The sequence below is a fragment of the Micropterus dolomieu genome, linkage group LG14, assembly GCF_021292245.1.
Source record: "Micropterus dolomieu isolate WLL.071019.BEF.003 ecotype Adirondacks linkage group LG14, ASM2129224v1, whole genome shotgun sequence".
NCBI lineage: Eukaryota > Metazoa > Chordata > Actinopteri > Centrarchiformes > Centrarchidae > Micropterus > Micropterus dolomieu.
In genome coordinates, this window is record NC_060163.1 from 20,707,247 (window position 1) to 20,727,519 (window position 20,273).

The window sequence follows — 20,273 nt, forward strand, 5'->3', positions numbered from 1 at the left end:
TGGTTTAGATGAAGAAATTATTGAAGTTAGTTGGTAAAGATTGAGGGAAGCAAAACAGTCTAAACATGTATCTGGTTCTACAGCTGTTTCTAAGGTTCCTGAGTTAAGAGATAAGTCGGTGCCAGTTGAGGGCAGGTCTTGGTGAATTTTGTCTCTAATAGCTAGAATTTTATCATTAAAGAAGCTCATGAAATCGTAACTACTGAGAGCTATGGGAATACTTGGCTCAATAGAGCTGTGACTCTCTGTCAGCCTGGCTACAGTGCTGAAAAGAAACTTTGGGTTGTTCCTATTTTCCTCTATTAATGGCGAGTAGTACGCTGCTCTAGCATTACGGAGGGCCTTCCTATAAGTTTTAAGACTATCTTGCCAAATTAAACGAGAATTTTCCACTTTGGTGGAACGCCAATTCCTCTCAAGTTTCCGCGATATTTGCTTTAATTTGCGAGTTTCAGTATTATACCATGGAGCTAACCGTCTTTGTTTTAGTATTTTCTTTTTTAAAGGGGCTACAGAGTGTCATTCGCAGCGAGCCTGCAGCACTATCAACAAGATGATCGATTTGGGAGGGACTGAAACTAGCATAGGAGTCCTCCGTTACTTTGTGACTAGATAATGTATTTAGAGCTGATGGAATCACATCCTTAAATTTAGCTATAGCACTATCAGACAGACATCTTGTATAGAAATTTTTGCCCAATGGCGAGTAGTTATTGAAAATATCTGATCTGGCAATAAATAAGAATTCAGCATTAAGGCCTGCAGTGTAAAGTTACTAGCAATCTTCTTTTCTTTCTTATATTTATCTTAACTATTGCTATTTCAAGCAGGGACATTTGACACTTTTTATTCAGCTAAACCTTTTTTTGTCAGCAGGTGGAGGAGGTGGCGTTGTGACTCAAGCAAGCTACGGAGAATGACTTTGTTTTGTTTATTTTGAGGAAGTCAGTAGTACTTCCCAGGAGAAAATAAAGGCAGATTACTTGTGCTGCTCTCTCCAAAACCTCTAAAGAGAGTTACACACTGTTCCAAGTTGTAAGCATAGCTGTAGTGCAGTGTTGCCTCAAATCCCATTACCAGAGCATGTCTTGGAAGCGTTTCTGACCATGGTTGAGTCTCTGTCATGTGTTCAGGGTTGGTGCGGCTGTTATCGTAATGGTGGCAGATGAACTTTGCTTTGCATCCTCTGGCGACAGGCTCCTGTTTGCATCCACCACACCAGAGTTTATTCAGCAATGTTTTAAGAGAGAAGAGATACTGTATCTTCTGCTGGGTACGACTTTCTTTCCTCTGTCAACAAGGATTCTGTTGTGCAAGCTAAATGGAAATGGGGAAAAGGGTAATGTAGTCTGACTACTTGCATCGTTTCATCTCAGGGCCCTCCACCTTAAATGTCTGCTGTGACAATGCAAGGTGGCTGGTTGGTTTGCTGAGCATTCATGATGATAGCCAGCAGAAGGGGGGAGAGACGCGAGACTGGGACAAAGAGAGACTGAGAGAGACAGTGAAGGCAAGGTGTAAGAAGGGGGAGGAATGATCTATGAATGCCCTCACTTTGCATTGAATTGGTCAGCAAAGAGATGCAGATTGAACTCTCATAAGTTGTGGGAGCTCAGCCATAGATAAGGGAGGAAATTACAACCAGTCTAAGTGGAGAGAAGCTGGGAGTGAAATAGAATAGCAGCCATTATTCAAATAGGGGATTATTAGTTGGCTGAGTGGCCTTTTGCTCACTGTGGGGCCTGATAAATGTAAGGCTTACCACCAGCCTGGCGCCATGCCCCTGCACTTGTGTTATTTTGTATTTGGCCTTGTTATTGACTGAGATTGAGACCTCAGGGAAAAAAGTGACGGGGGCTGTTTTGAAGAACCCCCCCCCCCCCCCCCCCCCCCCCACACACACACACACACACACACACACACACACACATCATCATCATCTCCACTCCTACTGCATTTCAATCAGATTACAATAAGATTGGATGACGGCACATATGGCTGCACCGGACCTCCTTCTGTGTAGAATTAATAAGGAGAGAGTAGAGTAATCCCCCATTTTTCATCTGCTCCTCTCTGTCAACCCCACAGGGATGTAAAGCAGCATCAGATTTCTGTCCCCTTTTTTATCTGATGTAATGGATTTGCAACAGCCACAACCTGGAGCAAATACTCAGACAGATCAGCTTTCTAGGGGAAGAGTCTGAGAAAGGTGTGGGAGGGAGTGATGAAGAGAGTACCGTGTGTGTTAAAGGGCCAAGATGGAAGACGGAGACATAGACACAGGACGGCACAACTCTGTTTATCGTACAGACAGTAAATATGAACAGACAAGTGGGATAACATTTTCAGGTCAGCGTCCTAGTTGTAATTATCGGAAGAAGATTTGGGAAACTTCTGGCTTTCTCTCAGCTGGCCAAAAATGACTACAGAAGTGTCCACAAACCGGTGCCAAACTGAAAAGTTATCATCAGTTCAGTCAGTAGTTAAATAAAAGCCTATGTTAAAAGTAATACACTAAATGCAGCTATTCAAATAGGACAGTGTGGCTATATCTGGTTTAACTTTTAAATGGCACTACCTACATGTTGCAAATGCAGGATGTGGTCTCTCTTTGTCCTCAGCGTGTTTTGTTTTCTCCCTAAAATCTTTCATCTAAAAGGAACCAAAAAAAGCCCAAAACTGGTGACTGGCAGGATGTAGAACTGAGTAGACGGAGTGAGCCGGTGAAATAACGACTGTGTTGGCGGGAGATTACAACAGATTTGTTGTTTGCCCATCTCCTTCTCATTTTATCATCTCAAACAAATGCCAGGAAGGGTCCAGGCTGTTAGATAGGTCACTTGTGGAGGGACAAAAAGAGGAAGAAAATAGACTTGAGGTCTAATTGAGGGATTCAGATTCAAGGACAGAAAAGGTCACAAAAAGAACAAGATTAGAACATGCGGAAGACTGACTGAAGATATAAAGGGCTGCTCAGATTGTTTATGTGTGAAGTATTGGGGGAGAATATATTCACATTTTCTGCGTTATCATCCAAAACGCTTACAGAGTGAGTTGACCTTGCAGCATGTACACTAGCTCATTCTGCTGTCTGGCCCGGTGAGATCTGTTTGAGCAGCAGTTAGCCCAGATGTGTATCAGTCTCGTCTGATGGCGAGGGGCCATAAGTCTTAAAAACACACACTTTGCTAATCTCCCTGTGGCGACTTTAAATATCCCACTTTCTCTCTATTTTTCTCTGTGTAATTATTCTTTGGTGGCTTTGTGTCATTATTTATCATCACGCTCCTCTTTCATCTGTAGTCTTATCTACAGAGCCAGCTACCTCTGCCAGCTTCACCAGGACTATGGCCAGCTACATAAACATTTTACTGACAAGGACGGTCAACTGTTTACTGACGAAGCAAAAGTCTTACTGGCAGCAGCCACATTGTGGGTGTGGATATGTGTGTGTCCCTGTGTGTGTGTGTGTGTGTGTGTGTAAGTGAGAGAGAGAAAGGATGACAAAGACAGCCCCTAATGTACAGCCACTTTCGGTTTGGACATCTACAGGTCTCTCTGCAGGGACCCATTTGTCGAATGCACTTAATGCAGCTTCAACCTTGGACTCTACTATATGTCTGAGCGCTACGAAGTACAGAGTGGAAGAATCATTCTCTCTTCTCATCCACTCACACCTTAATTTCCTTGTACTTTGTATCTTTCTCTCCAGCACCCTCCTGTGGCTCCTCCCACAGTTCCTCTGTGCCATTCCTTTCCAAAAGATGGATCAGTCTGGCCAAGCACCAGCGCCAAGCAGAGACTGTCACCGAAGTTCCCAAATTAATTCTAAATTCACCTCCTTGATTTCTCCTTTGAGAGAAGCAATGAGTGTTTTAAGCTAAATGCTAATGTAAGCATGCTAACATACTCTCAGTAACAGTGGTGGCCAATCCAACGGAGTAACTGCCCAACAACCCTGTACTCCCATTTAACCCACTCATTTGCAGCCAGGCAGTGTAGTCCTTATTTAAAATCAATAGTAGAAAACATTCAGTTGAATTAATTGTTCCACACTACAAGCATCCCCTGATTCACTAGAAGAGGAAGTGGAGGTGGGACACAAAGCAAAGATATTACTTTGAAAAATCGCTGACTTGTGAAGCTGTGTGCTGTAACCCTCTGGGCAACTGGGATATATGCCCTGGTTGAATGCTGAAAGGACTGCTGTTTTATTGCTCTTCTATTGTCTGCGATGTCTTTGATTAAGTTTAGCACAGTGGTTGTTTGAAGATGCTTTGAAGACAAATGTTTCTCAGCCTGCAGTGGTGTGCTGACTAGAGCAAAGAATGAAAGTATTAATGTGACAGATGCCAGCTCCAACCTGGACTTCATATTTCTGTACAGGTGTGTCTGTGGTAGAGAGGGAACTGGTGTGAGGACAACAGCTGCTGGCATTTGCAAACACATAGCCATGGCCACACACTGACACCCAGTACACAAGGCTGTCCAGTGCCAGCAGGTCTGTAGGGACCAGCTGTCTGTGTCATTGGGCGTTAAGGCCGGTCATCAAGCTGTTCAGTGCATCCAGACCTAGGCCACTGGCTCTAAAGTCGGAACATGCCCCACGCCAGGGTCAGGCAATGGGGGAAGCAGACTTGACTTGCTCTGGGTTGACACACATTCTGTCATACTGTACATACTCATACACAAACACTTGGAGTATGTCAGGAGTGCATACTGTATAGAGTGTGGCTGGAATTTAAATGGGGAAGTTAAATTGCAATGTATGTGAATGCATGTCAAGTTAATTTGCATAGGCTGTCTAAGGGGGATTTCATACCTAGGCCCATCATGTTTTGTGTGGTTGAAACAAAGCATAGAGATCTGCTTCCAAGTATACTTTGATGACACCTGAAGGGGATAATCCTCCTCCCAGATCCATTCTTCGTACACAGAATGTTACAACGTGTATAATTTTGTCATCATGATTATCCAAACTGTAATTTTTTATGTTTGTCAGTTCTGTACACAGCATCTATTGCATGTCTATCCATCCTGGGAGAGGGATCCCTTCTCTGCTGCTCTTCCTGAGTTTTTTCCATTTCCCCCCTTTAAGGTTTTTTAGGGGAGCTCTACCTTATCTGAATTAACGGTCAAAGGACAGAGGACAGATAATTACTGATATGTGATATTGGACTATATAAATAACATCGACTTGACATGACTTGACTACTTGAAAGGTTTTCTTGTGGTATGAATGCAAATTGGTCCAATTACAGGATTGTGTGACATTAGATTGGTGATGTGATTGATTTCCACCTGAAAAACTAAACTGTTACTATATTTTCACAATCCATCTGCTGTTCATGACAACTGTCGAGGAAGCGAACTCCTTTATATAATTATCCAAGATCATTTAGTAACTATGGTAACACATATGCACATCAGCATGTGAGTGTGGAGATTAAATTAGAGTAGTGAAAACGCGTTAAAATAGAGGTGTGTTGTGCTTGTGTCCCACTCCATTTATTTTGGTAGTTTCTCATTAAAATTGAGCAAAAAATGTAGCAACAACAACTACTTAACTAGTAAAGTAGTTGTTGTTTTTGTATGTGTATTGAAGAAGTGTGATGAAACGTGAAGCCAAAAGTGAGAAGAGAATCCATGGTGCCCTGCGCTGTGGCTCTTCTCATACTCTGGATGTATTTAGCATTGGCATGTATTGACACAGCCGCTGAAATGACTCTTTCTAAACCATGAGCGTTTCTTCGATTTTGAAGTTCTAGTTATCTTCTTATCTAAGCTGACCACAAGGTGAAGTAACACACAAACAGAACGGGTCAGTATATAAACTCTTTTCTTGTTTTTTTTTCTTCGTGGTAGGAAAACAGCAATGGTCCATAATTAAATTCTATGTCTAGGGTTTTCCATGTCTCTGTCTGCCTTGCCGTGTCTTTTTTGGACATGACCATAAAATAAGTAGTTCCATGTGTAGAAAATGTCAACTGTATTGATGTGCTGCTGTAATCAGAACCGTCCCTATATTTCAAATCAGGGCCAGAGTGGTAGAGAATTGCTTGCTACCTGATTGAGCCTTTCCTGTTGACAGAATAATAAGAGTAAGATAGCCAGGCTTTGAAGAAAGACTAGTTGAAATGGTGATAAATATAGGTTGAGATGTGAGAGATGAAAGGGAAATCGGGCATAGTAAGAATCATATATGATCTGTACAACAAGTGCAACGGGCCAAGAAACACATATGGTCAGACAATAAGATTAGACAGATTATTTAAACCACTTTATTTCTGGTTTGCTAACTTTTGGGTTTTGTGAAAATGAGCACATCCAAAATGTTCTCATTACAGAAAAGATGTGTGCCTGCACAACTATGTTAACGGTTCAGTAGGTCATTTTGTTTATAAAAATAACTTTTTGGAATATTTGCTGAAACTGTCACTATATTCTGAAACTATCAGACAGATAATCTGTAAACAACAAGTGCCAAAGAGGTATGACGAAAAACAGTAGGAAATTAATTTTAAGGAGGGACAGTGATGTACTAGCCTCTCATCCTGCTGTTAGACATTGTCACAACTGCCTCTGCTAAACCTTTGTCTGTTAAACCAGTAGATATTACTCGAGTCTACAACTTTGCTAACACAGGCAAACATCAAGCAACAGCAACACAAGACATAGCAAGACAGCTAATAAGTTATTAATAGTGCTGTTATAGTAGTATAACAGCAAGAAGGCTATCTCAGTGTCTTGCACCCTTTCAGCTCTTTTAGCTCACACCGAGTAAAAGCCAGTCCGATATTTACTCTTATCCAGTCACTCTCTGTTTTTCTATTCCTTGGTTCCTCCGACAACATCTTCTTCAGTCTCTTCTCAGCCTCTGCCAGGAAATCTGTACTTAGAATACCGAGCTAGCTTCTTCCACAGAACTTTCATATACATACTTTTTGCTTCTTCTTATAGCTCGCTTACTACATAATGTTACTTCAGGTGATGTTTCAATGTTCCTAAATAGAATAGTTTCCTTAAAAATCTGGTAAGTGCTAAATAGGTAGCATTAAAGAAAATAACTGACCATTTCTGTAATTTGGAATTTGTCAGTAAGCACTATTACAGAAAAAATCACAACACCAAGAAAGCTAGCAGGGATATTGAATGTTGTGTCCAGAGACCACATATATTCAAGCTGTGGCCACCTTCCATGGAGAGACATTTTTTATGACCATCCACAGTTTCCTTTTTCACCCTAGGAAATGAGTGGACTTCCAGTGACTCTTTGCTCTTGTTTCTTGCCATCTGAATGTACGGTTACACAGAAGTGGACATACAGATACACACCAACACATACACATTTTCTTACACTAATACACATTCACTCAGCCACCTACACACACACACACACACACACACCAGCACACACACCAGCACAATACTCTCTCTTGCATGACTCACACACTGCTGCCCCCTCATTCATCAATAGTGCCAGAACAACTGGGCCAGGGGTCATCGTGCCACTGCAGCAGTCAGGCAGTGGAGGTAGAGAGGGATTTAACAGCAAGCACCATGCCCTAAAGAAACAGGTCCTGTCTTCCTGCCTGCCTTCCTGCCAGATTAGCACTCCATTCCATCACTTGCCTGTAATTGCAGCGCCGATGTGTGTTAGACTTTGAAATGCCTGTCAGGTGACACCAAACCACATGGCATCGCACCCAGCCAGACAGTCGTACCACTGTGGTGGTTGTGTGTGTGTCTATGTTGGATACATTACAGGGATGGTGCTAGTTTTACTACTGTGCCAATCTGTCCATGTGCAATGGATGCCCAAAGTGTGCGTGTGTGAATGTGTGTGTTTTTTATCTTTGTGTAGTGCTTGATGCCTTTCAGGTATGGCACCAGTACTTTCAGTGTGCCAACCCAGCCATGCTGGAGGATGTTTTGTGTGTGTGTGTGTCACATGCATGTGTGAATCCATCTGGTAATGACTCGGAGATGACTGGGCCACTTGGCATTGTGCAACGGTGCCATTTCCAAGTCCCTGTGTCGACTTTTTTGCTTTCTCTCTCTTTCTGTCACACACTGTTACACACACACACAAACACAGCTGTGTGGCAGTATAGTAAGATCCATAGAAACCCATTCTGGTGCCTGTTACTGATACATCCCCCTGTATCTAGAAGGATAACTGCAAACTCTCATAAGCCCACTACAGCCATCCAGAATAAATGCCACCCACGTCCAGAGGCACAAGAGATGAATGGGAGCTCTTTGTTCTGCTTTTGATGGTTTCTCTAGTGTTTTTTGCAAGCCAGTGTCTGTGTGATATTTTTTTTTCTTATATTGTCTGTCATTTCAGTCTAAACATGGCATGAATATTATGTCATTCACGTTTCTCTAATTTTTCCCTCTCTGAACTAGGTCTGAAAATAATAAATAAATAAATGATCTATAAACGGGTAGAAAATTCAGTTCAACAGTCCAAAAACCTATAGATGATCATTTACAATGAAATAAATCTGTAAAACCACCTGTTTGGGAGATCCCAATGGGCCGTAGTAGTTGACACAGGCCAGTATCTGGCTGGGGAGATCTTACATTTGAAACCTTATTACTCCACACTGGAGAAATAGCAGAAGGATGGATGGATGGATGAATGGATGTGTAAACAGATGAAACCTGAGGAAGACTTCTTTTTGGGTCAACGTATATCCAGTGTATTGTTTCTGAGAGCAGCAAAGTCTTGGAAAACGAAGTCTGGGTGTGTATGTCTATTTTTAGCTGAAGTAGAGGCCTCAGAGGTGGTAGAGAGTAGAGTGTGTGCGTTGCCTTCCTCTAGATAACTGACATACCGAGGGAAGTGGGTCAGCACAGATTTTCTTTGAGGGCTTCATCTCATTCAGCCAGAGCCAGCAAACTTCCTCTAGGATTTAATAGAGGTGCTCAAGGAAAGGGATAAAACAAAGTACATTAAAAAAAATACCCTCTCCACTGAGTCTCATTAAGCAAGTGCTATATACTGGAACTGTGTTTGCATTTGAACATTGGTTCCATCCTCTGGTTAAAGACACGTTGCCAGGTCTCTTTCTTTCTACCTCTCCCTCTCCCCTATTTTTCTTTCTTTCCTCATCACTCCAGCTCTGGTCTTCCTTCCCTCTGAAGCCCGCATCTAGCTAACAGCGGTGACACTATGTCTAAGCTATCTCTCCCTGGCAGACCTCAGCACTGTGGAATCACTTTGTCTGGCCAAGCCCCGTGTCATCTGCATGTCCAGAGAATGAGAGAGAAAGAGGCAAATAGAGAGAGGAAGATAGAAATATACAAGCAAAGCAGGGGAGACATGGAGAGACATTAACAGGAATAGTACAGTAAACATCATTTAGTTTTTGGTTCCATCATGTGAGCACACAGACAACCGTTCACCTCCATTATAAAGAGATAAAGGTGGAAATCCCATAACACCAAATAAAATGTAACCAAAACTATATGAATGGCTAGATACTGCTAAATGTAAAGGGCTGGCTTTTTTGTTTTGGTTTTGTTTTTGGTGATTTGGCTGGCTGATGCAAATGGAGAAAGCTAAGAGAAAAAAAAAACAAATTCTGCATGAAATTTGGAGTGAAATTGATTTAGCTGTCAAAAAATGTTTTTTTTTACTCTCTCTCTTTACTCTTTGTGCGTATGTGTTAATATGAGTGACCCAACCCATTCCTGCTAGCTTGCTACGTTCCCCATACCAGCTTCAAGCTATCTGCACCGTCCCCACACTGAAAGAAGTGTGTTACTACCGTGCTCAACGATGACTGAAATCTTTACATTGCATTACCATTCTTCACAACGGACAATTGTATCAGAAGTATTTACTTGCCATGTATCAACACCAGACAATTAAAATTAGCAATAGCAGCTAATGTTAATGATACAATTGGCCCATAACTGCTCCCATTTACAAAAGTCCTTATTTACTGAAACATGCAAACATACAGCATTGTTGAAAATACCAAATTCAGAAGGACAATGACCCAGGAACATAATTTTTTATATATATATATATATATTTTTAGCAACTGTTAGCGAAAGTTATCCTGTGTATCAATGGCCTGTTAGTGTGGACAGAACAGAACACATAATTTTCTGGGGTATTTATCATATTGATACAATAATATAATTATTTATTGTAGTCACATTTCATCACAGTCATTATTTAAAAAAGTAAACCTATCAAATCCTAATCATGGCTGAATCTATTCACACTATTGTATTGTTACTATTGAATCGTTTTTGTGTAAGATAGTGGACTGTGTGTCCACATACATTTCGAATCCGGGTGGGAGAAAACAGTAAGACTTTGAATGGCTTTTATCAATGTCTAGTCCATTTTGAACATGTCAAGTGGTAGGCCTACAAAATCAAATCAACGAGAAAGTTAGCACTTAATTGAAATGTACTGTTGAAGGTCATGGAACACACACATTTAAGATGCAGACAATATCCATGGTCACAGGAGTAAACACGAGCAAACATCTCACTGACACATTCAAGTGCTATTTGCCACTCTGGGTACCAGAGTCGAATTTTAGAGCAGCACTGGATTTCTCATTTTGTGTCCGTCATCAGGCTGCCATCTTGAAGTGCAACTTATGGTTCTCTGTTCAGAACAGTCTTTTAACCCTAGCCTTAGCTGGCCTCATGTGGTTTCATTGTGGGCCCCCATCATGGCATTCTCTTTCTGGTTCCTACTGTGGACTGAAATGAGAGCTCTCAAACGCAGACTTCAGCTGTTGTCAGAAGTGAAAAACAGAAAGAGAGAGTGGGTTATAAGAGGATACTTTCATGTCCTTTTTGATTATTTTTTGTTTTAATTCTTGTACAGATCCCTTCTGTCTGGCTTTGCAACTGCAGGCTTTCTGTCTCTAGAGGCTTGCCTTGAGAAGTAGGCATGATTCACTCTCTTCTTTCTCTATCTTTTTTATCATGTTTCTGATGTTGATTCTGTGTTTGATTCTGTTATGCTTGACTGTACATGCTTTTAGTCATAATGCCGATAGAAGGGGTAATTCCAAAGGCAAAGGAAATTGAGGAGGAGTTGAATTGAAGATCAGTAGTGGTGTGAAAAAAAACAGCAACCATTTTTTTTTATTTATTTATTTATTTTTTTCCTCCGGCTATGTATCTAAGAACGTTTCAGTTGAAAACCAAGATTCTCAATCCGGTGTAACAGAAGTTACTCTTTCCATGCTTGTGGCTGTTACCAAACTTTAGAGGGAGGGTTGAACAAAATTGTGCCATGTAATTTTGTTGTGCAGCTGACCCATCCAAGAAAATCAATAAGGTTGTCTGTGGCACTCAGAGTCAAACACACACAGAACCAACGGTCTTGACCTGCAGTCCAGAGTATTAGTCCTGTTTCAATTGGCAGAAGAAATGGTAAAGAATAGAAGAATATTAGAAGTTTAGTGTTTTTTGTATTGAATCAAAATGAATGGTTTTGGGAAAAGCAAGGTAAAATCCAATTGCACCTGGTCTGCCTTGTTGTGTAGGGCCCTATGATTTCCACAATGCAGTAAAGGTGGACGGAATCGCGGAATTTCATAATAAAAACGGAATCAGTTCTTCAACAGATTTCCCTATCATTAGAAAATGTCTTTTTTACAGCACTTTAGCTAAACTATACAGAAAAACTACACTCTACAACTACTACTACAGAAAAACTACTGCTATGTTTTGTCTTCACTTACGTTTCATTTACGAGCAGCATACTTCTCTCCTCTGCCCTCTGTTGGTGTTTCACCGAGGGCATACACACACACACACACACACACACGCACATACGCACATCGCCACACAGAAGTGAGCTTGCTAGCTAGAACTCACCACTTCAACAAACTCTCAAAAATCGTGGCTGTTAAACAGATAAACAGCCTGATATTCTGTAATAAAAAATTAAAAAGCTACGTCGAGCATATGAAGGCTGTGGGAAGAAATTATCAGTAATCAAGTAATAACCTATAGGGGACAATTCACAAGTAGGCTATTGCAAAAATAAATTCATTGTGAATTTTCCCCATAAAGAATTTCACATACATTTGAACATTTCTATATTGTTTGATACATCAAATTCATTGATTACACTTTTAATATTTTCTTACTGAGTTGTTGAAATTATAATCATCCACCACGTGATTATATACTTTCTCTGGTGACAATGTGCTTAAATTAAAATGGATTTCATAGGGCCCTAGATGTGTTTGAGTAAATGATTCTACACTGTAGAGATTAACTGAAGTGATCTATGTGGAAACATTTGTAGGGAATTATGGTTTAAATAGCATAAATATTTATAGTAAATAACATAACAATAATAAATATTATTGATAATAATAAATACTAGAATTTTACTTGGATTAACTTTTAAAGTAGATAATTGATAGACAATGAATTAATTAACTATCTGAATAATTAAACTGATACATATAATGAAATTACAATATCAATAGCTAGAAGGTTGAAAGATTTAGAGTTCTACATAGAAGAGCTTAGCGATATATTCACTCTTATACAACATAAAGAAACCACCCAAGAGGAAACCAAACTAAAATGCACTACTAATGAACAAAGCGGTTTGTGTGTGTGTGTGTGTGTGTGTGTGTGTGTGTGTGTGCGCGCACTGTATGTTCAGCATGCACAAGCATGGACATACGTGTTGCAGACAAAGAAAGCACATAGTGGGAGCTTTACATTTTGTGTGTGTGGTTGTGTTTGAGGCCAAATCAGAGGTGCATGTGTGTGATCTGTGTTGGATAGTAGTTGCATCGATTGCAGTCTTTTGCTTTGCCTTGTTCCGATTGCGCAGATGGAGGAACCAGTTGCTCCATCTGTTCACCTCAGAGTTAGCTGCTCTGTGCTAAGCTACTTCGCTGGTCTTGTTGCTTCTAAAGTTAGATAACTAAACTTGTTGCAGGGATCTAGCAAGCTCTCACGCCGCTGCTGTAACATCAGAGAGCAGGACAGGTTGGGAGAAAGCTTCAGCTGTGGGCAGCTGCAGTGGACAGGTTCCAAAGAAAAAAGGGTGAACAAAAGGGCTGCAGACTCCTTTGTCCATGGCCGTAATTCATACATAAGTATGAATTCCTGGAGGATTGTGGGAAACTGAGTTCAATGTCTCAGATATTTAATTTAGTTTAGATCACACAAATCAATAACTTCATATGTGACGTAATACATGTATCTATACATAGCCTGAGCCTATGCTGTCACGGCCAAGAGAGGTAACCACATATCAAGCAACGTGTATTGCTCTAGCTTTAATGCATTGCTTCTAGCAGACATAGCTGTTTTAATGGCTTTCCTGCCACGCTCTACACCATCCCATAAACCAAGTCAAACCTTTGCAGGCAACTGAAGGTGGCCATTGCTCTGTAAGCAAAGATGTTATTTCAAATTTTTAATTGAATTTAAAATTCATGTTTGTTTCCTGTCAAATGGGTTATATTGACGTCAAAATGTTTTGTAAACCTTGTGAATGTTTACTAGTTTGAGACTGCTTGAACGGGACTCAAATCCTGATCATTGCTGTTTGCAGATGTGCTCTCCCACTCCTGCCAACAACAATATTTTCTATTGAAAATATTTATTCCCTATTCTGCAGGGAAAATAAGATGGATTGTATTAAAAAACTGTTACTACTTCGCTGGTCTTGTTGCTTCTAAAGTTAGAAGACATACACTGAAAATAAACCCCATTAAAGATAGTGATCATGCTGATTGCCCACATTAGAGTAAATACATCCCTTACAACATTTACACTGGATACCAATTCAGCTGAAAGCCTTTATTTAAGATTCCACTAATAACACACAGATGCACATTCAAACAGCAATATATATGCTGCTTTGATGATGTAGAGGAGTGTCCTTTTACATTTCCTTTTTTCTAACGTTTCCTAAAGATCGATCCACCCATCCATCGCTTTTCCTGCCAGCTGGGATTGGCTCCCTGCGACCGGGTCGCAGGATAAGCGTACAGGGTCGCTGGAGCCAATCCCAGCTGACATCAGGCGAAAGGCTGGGTACACCCTGGACAAGTTGCCAGTCCATTGCAGACACACACCTAAGGACAATTTAGGGTCACCAATTAAGTGGGAGGAAGCCGGAGCACCCGGAGAGTTCCGTTTGCTCCCAACCTGTCCTGCTCTCTGCAGCGGCGTGAGAGCTTGCTAGATCCCTGCAACAAATTTAGTTATCTAACTTTAGAAGCAACAAGACCAGCGAAGTAGCTTAGCACAGAGCAGCTAACTCTGAGGTGAACAGATGGAGCAACTCCATGGTTCCTCCATCTGCGCAATCGGAGAACATGCAAACTCCACACACGGGGTTTGAACCCGCAACCTTCTTGCTGTGAGGCAACAGTGCTAACCACTGCACCACCGTGCCGCCCTTTCCTAAAGATAATGCGTGCAATTTGGTGTTTTGTACCTCCAATAAATATAAAAGAAAATAAATGCAGGCTGAATAGTTAGACCACCACTGAAGAAACAGTACGCTACAGCTTTCACAACCAAGTTTTCCTGATACCAGTTCAGTAGCTTGTCTTATCCAGATATTGACATGTTTCTAAATGAAATCCTCAAACAGACGGTAAGCTGTTGTGCATGGGAACAAGCGTAAGCTTCCCCTCCCTATTGGCAGAGTTCTTTCTTATTTTAGGATAAACAAGTCTTTAAGGCTGAATTTGGGATAAAGGGACTTGTTAAGATGGATGTATTTTGCTGTGCAGTACCATGTACAGCGGCTGTAACGGTAAGATCACAGCTTGCGCCTGAGCACTGGCCGGACAATGACATGAGCTTCCTTGAGAGTTATTTTTTTGTATTTGGATCCTTGCTCTGTTTGGACCTGTTTGTGGTTGCAAATTAACTTTTTTTGTGCAGCTATCACTGTGGCTAGTGGATTGCAAAATCTAACTCCCTCTCTATTTTTTAACAGCCGTTTTCTTGTTTTAAATGGCAGTGTGTTACTGTGTGTGAAAGAAATGTGATATCTACATAACACGATCTACAATATCCAATCAATAGTTTCATTTATTTCATATATTCTTAAGGAAAATACTGACGCACCTATGTTGCATGCTTGCACTTAAACTGTTAAGTTGTAGCTCATTTCAAAGGTAATGTAACCATGGTTCCTATGGTGGTTCCTAAAGTTTATAGACATTAGTCAACTATAACTGATCACACCCCATCAAATGTTAAGACAGACTTTATGAATAGTTTCATCAAGTTGAGAATATTATGCGGCCATCCGCCAAACATCTAAGTAGTATGAGGCAATACCATGGATGTAGTAGGTTGTAATTAGTGTGACATTAAGCAATATAAGCAAATGAACACAATTAGTCATATGTCAATAGGAAAACTTTAACCATTCCATTTTTATTGGCTCTCTTGCCTGACATAAGCTTTAGTGATTATTGGATCTTCAAGCGCTTAAAATTTTTTTTTTACCCAATTGTGTGCACTGTGAATATTCTACTTCCTCACTTGGAGGGGGAAAAGTGTTAGAGCGGTGTGCCCTGGCAGCACTACACCTATGCTTTTAACCCCTGTGATGAAACGCCTCATTACGTGTCGGTGTGAAACAAACAATCTTGATTCGACCTGCATTGTGGAATGTCACAAATCGCTCACTACACAGGTGCTAATATCCAACCCTGGGTTTCATCCAACACTATCCAAAACTATAGTTTGCAATAATCATATCAAATACTGAGTTCTGAATCATATTACCCACACACACCCCTTATCCATGTTGAAGAATCCAGTCATGCTTTGCCTTTATGTGTACTTTTGCTATCCCCTCCCTCTCTGATGGCTCTTTTTCCTTTCACGTTCTCAGTCTCCAGCTCTCCCTACCTCATCCCGTCACAGTTGCACTCAGCAGTAGTTAGATTGATCCAAACTTCAGTGGCCCTCCCTACGGCGGCATATCGATCAACCAAGAGGTAGGGAGGAGGCAGGGGAGAAGGAAGAAGGAAATAGCTGGAGGAGGTGTCCTGTGTTCTCACCAGTCTCACTTTTTACCCTAAGAACAACGAGACAGATGGAGGACCTGTGATGACAGCCCCCTGTGACAGGGCTTTTCAGCAAGGCAGGCAGACAGGCAGGAACATTACATCAGTGAAGCGCACTGGCTCAAGTATTTACTTTCCTTATTATGACAAGTGTATAGAGGAAAGAGAACATACTTTGGGTCATGATTACCACAAAACCATGCATACTTACTGTTGTAACTAACACTGGAAGATTTTCAAATTTAAAAACCTGGGATACCACAGACATAACAACTAACTTTTAACTAAAAAAGAGAATAAAACTATGGTTGAACTCATGACTGTGAAGATGGAATCAGCACGGCTCATACATTTTATAGTGTACCAAACACTACAGGATCATTTGAGCAGGTCTGTCAGACCAGCCTTGGATCTGGAACAACCCCGGAATTTTTTGCCATGTTACCTTGAAATAAAGTGGTAGCTAATCTGGCAAAATTATTGTCAACTGTACTTTTTTTTAAAACCTGTGTGATATTCAGTCTGTTGTGTTTGGTGCCATGCTGAACCATTTATTGCGATGTTGCCACATTACATATCAGAAATTACTTTGCTGATTACACTGATACCATAAACAATAGAATTTAACAGCAGGTGAAGTACTGGTGGTCCAGGAAATTACCCTATCCAAGATAATTGAAAACACTATGACAATTTAGTGTTTTTTATTTGAAATTCATAGAGAATGTCAGGCAAAGTCCAAGTCTAGAGACATACTGCATTTAATTTTTAGCATAAATTGTTTATTGATGTTTCACAAAACCATGTGTATTTTCATTCACATTCTATGAAAATATTAACTAGAAAATTCCGACTCTTGTCACCTTGGAATCCGCATGAAGGCTGGCTGATGTATTTTAGATCCCCACCTGCAATTCAAGCAACACTGCATTTTTGCAAACTATGTAGTGTTTCCAGAAAAGATAATGAAAAAGAAAGTATGTATTTTAATGTTTTTTATGTCAAAACAGAGGCAGTGAGGCATGTAGACAAATGGTGGCTGACTTTTCAAAATCTGACTTTTGTTTATATCACCTAGGATATTAGCAGCCAGACAAATATACTGTTTTCATGGATGTTTCAGCACCTTTGACAGAAACCTGCACCAGATATATTCATTATAGAACCTTCAACCTCCATTTTTTCACAAAAACTACGGTGCTGAATTCTTTGAAATATTAAAAGCACTACTCCGTCAGAATAAATCAATAAAAGTTTCCTCACACATGCACACAGACACACATGTTTTGACAGTATTTTCACTCTTGTCTTTTGATAATAAATACAGAATATTGTGTATGTATTCAGTGTAGAGGCATTTGGCCCTTATCCTTCTTTTCTATCTCTTGAGAGGAGCCTACACTTGATGCAAAGGCAGATGACAAATAACACACAATACAAAACTTACGACCCCCAGTTGTTAGGCACAGGTGGGAGGCAAAGTATGATATCAGCAGAGGTTTCATGACCTTCTCTGAGTAAAGTTGTTTGGCCCTTATTGAAGCCATCCGCTGAATGCAAGCACTCTCTTCCTGGAGAGTCGATGCTGATCCATTGCCTGAAGCCAACTAGCCATTTGGCCCTCTCTGAACCTCTCCTCTCTTTTCATTGTCTCTCTCCCTGTTGCTGCCTCACTCGCTCTGTAGCTCTGCCAGCTGAGCGAGACGTCTGGCACCTTAGAGAAGCACAAAGGAATGAGGGAAAGGGAGAGAGGGAGATAGACCAACAGATGTAACAGGAAGCCTTTGGCCTAATCTTTTTCCCTTCTTTTCATCATTTTATATTTCATTAGTGATTGTATTTTGCCCTTTTGTAAATTGTTGAGGGGACATGGTGCTGTTTGATTGTCGAGTTAGGGGCCACCTACTGTACACATTGGAACTCTTAAGAGGAGGTGGTGGGGCTAACATAAGAAGACTGAGGAAGAGCAGATTGAGATTTTTAATGAATTATTAATTAATTAGGGTAGCATAGACAGCCAGCCTTTTTACATGCACTCATCTTAAGTAATTTCTGGAAAATTACAGCAGTAACCTGATTTCTGAAATGTCACTTAAATGAGAAACCTGGTTTCCGTAATGATGGTGCAGGATTTGAGAAATCTGATTTCCCAGCTACATTTCTAGAAATAACGGAATTCTTGCAGATGTATATGTGTAACTGGTTTTCAATGCTGCAACTGATAATGAGCAGTCTAAGTCTACAAATGATTGTTTCCACAGCTGAACTGTTGTTGGTTCTTTTTAAAATTCAAACACATTTTGTGCTCCGTCAAAAAATAAATTAATAAATACATCTGGAAGAAGTGTTTTGTATCTGTAATACACATATAATGAGTAAAGGTTGGGAGAAAGGGGAAACTCTGATAATGGACCTACTGAATATGAACACAGATTTGTGAAATCTGCATAACCAGTTTGCTACAGTCAGTGTAAATGTGGTGTGCAATTTCCTGTGCAACCTGATTTCAAAGTAAATGTACTCGGAGCAAGAGTGAAGATAGAAACAGCGGCATTCAAAAGCTTGCATGGATGTGAAAGGCGTAGCAGTGAACAAAATGAAACATCTGGCCCACGGTGGGTCTCTCCTCAACATGTGATCAAGGTGCATAAATGAATTAACAACCCTCTGCATGTCTCATAATGGGAATGTGTGAGCACATTTTATATGTTTTGCTTTCTCCATTGCTTCCTTACCCTGTGATGCTGTGACAGCTACGGTCTCGTCCATTATGCAAATAGAAAAACATATTGCTGCTGTTTACTTCTGCAGCTGCATTTGCTTTCATACAGGCAAAATGTGTACATAGTCACTTTCAGCATAATGCTCAGTTTATCTGTTATATTAATAGTGTTTTTGGCTTTAAAGCATATATCTGTTATTTTCTATACTCTGTTCAAACATGACAGGACCATTATGGATAGAGACACATGATAAGAGAGATCTGCAGCTCTTTTTTTCTAACCACCATGATGGGAGCACCGCTGGAGAACAGCAGTGAGTGTGAAAATATCAAGGAAGAAGAGCATTTACACACACTGCCTCAGTGATGAAATATAAATCTTATTTTGCGGTTAACAAAATGCAGTACAAGAGGGAAACTAGGGATGAAACGATTACCAGTTTAACGTTACACCATGGTAAAATTCCCAAAGGTTATTATTACCGTACACATTTTAATTACCATGATAACCGGCAAAAATGTCCAGCGTCTCCCAGAAGCAGGTGCGCATGCGCAGAATGCAACATGGGATTGTTTGGGTCAAAGACAACATGGCGAAAGACAACGCTGCGGAGATTTTTCAGTCACTCTGAAGTCTGGTCGTAGGTTAGTTTTTATGAGAGCGCTGAAGCAATCTTGATTGAAGAAAATTACCTTATAGTGAACGCAGGGTGAGTTAATTTGTAGCATTGGTTTGTCTGTCTGACTTGCTAACAGCATGTAAACTGAAGCTCTCAGTGTTAGCTGCTCTTGTAAAAACACTACACGTTGTTCTGTTGCTGTGTGAATGGAAATAGAGAAATCCCTGTAGACGAAACCTTGGCTGAACTAAACAGTGTGCCAGTGGAGTAGTGAGTCTGCAGGGAGACCTCATTGTTGGGGGTTGTCAGGTCCACTTATCCAGACAAACCCCTACTAGCTTAGTCTAGGGACTGATGGTAGTTAGATCTGAGCAGTAACCTCAGGCTTTTAGATGCCTCTCAGCCCAACCCTGTCCGGATAATGGCGTCTCACTTCCCAGAGGTCACGATCTATAGGCATTAGCCCTTCATCTACCTTTCTACCTCCATCCCTCCATCTCTAGATGTCACCATCATCCCATTACCTCTTCCCCACACCTTCAGAGAGAGGCAGAGGTATCATCGTCAGGCTTTCAATAGCTCTGCCCTGTCACTATTAATATCTCTTCTCTTTCCATCTCTCTCTTTCCAACTCATAGCCCCTTTTCCTCTCTTCCTACTCATTCTCATCTCATTTTGAGGATATAGTTGATGGAACAGAGAGGGAGAGAGATAGAGAGGTGAGTCAAGGCCGAGCATTTTCAAGGGCTATCTCAACTGGGAGTGCATCCAGACGTATACAAAAAGGAAACAAGAGCAGGGGTCAGTCAGAGTTTTGGAGAGGAAAAAATATCATTATAGGCTCTTTCAAAGAGAGAGATTTAACTGCCCGTC

At 40.8% G+C, this 20,273-nt stretch overlaps 1 protein-coding gene across 9 annotated transcripts in view; it reads left to right on the forward strand.

Annotated features, from left to right (window-relative positions):
- The window catches only part of sdk2b (sidekick cell adhesion molecule 2b), a 266,687-nt gene that overhangs the window by 142,593 nt on the left and 103,821 nt on the right, over positions 1-20,273 (forward strand). Inside the window, exons 2-3 of one of the 9 annotated variants that reach the window (XM_046069907.1) lie at positions 15,884-15,989; positions 16,075-16,183. The exons of the other annotated variants lie outside the window; for them this stretch is intronic. Coding sequence (XP_045925863.1) covers positions 16,102-16,183 — 82 coding nt within the window. The 5' untranslated portion in view covers positions 15,884-15,989; positions 16,075-16,101. The remainder of the gene's footprint in view (positions 1-15,883; positions 15,990-16,074; positions 16,184-20,273) is intronic. 9 annotated transcript variants of the gene reach the window in all.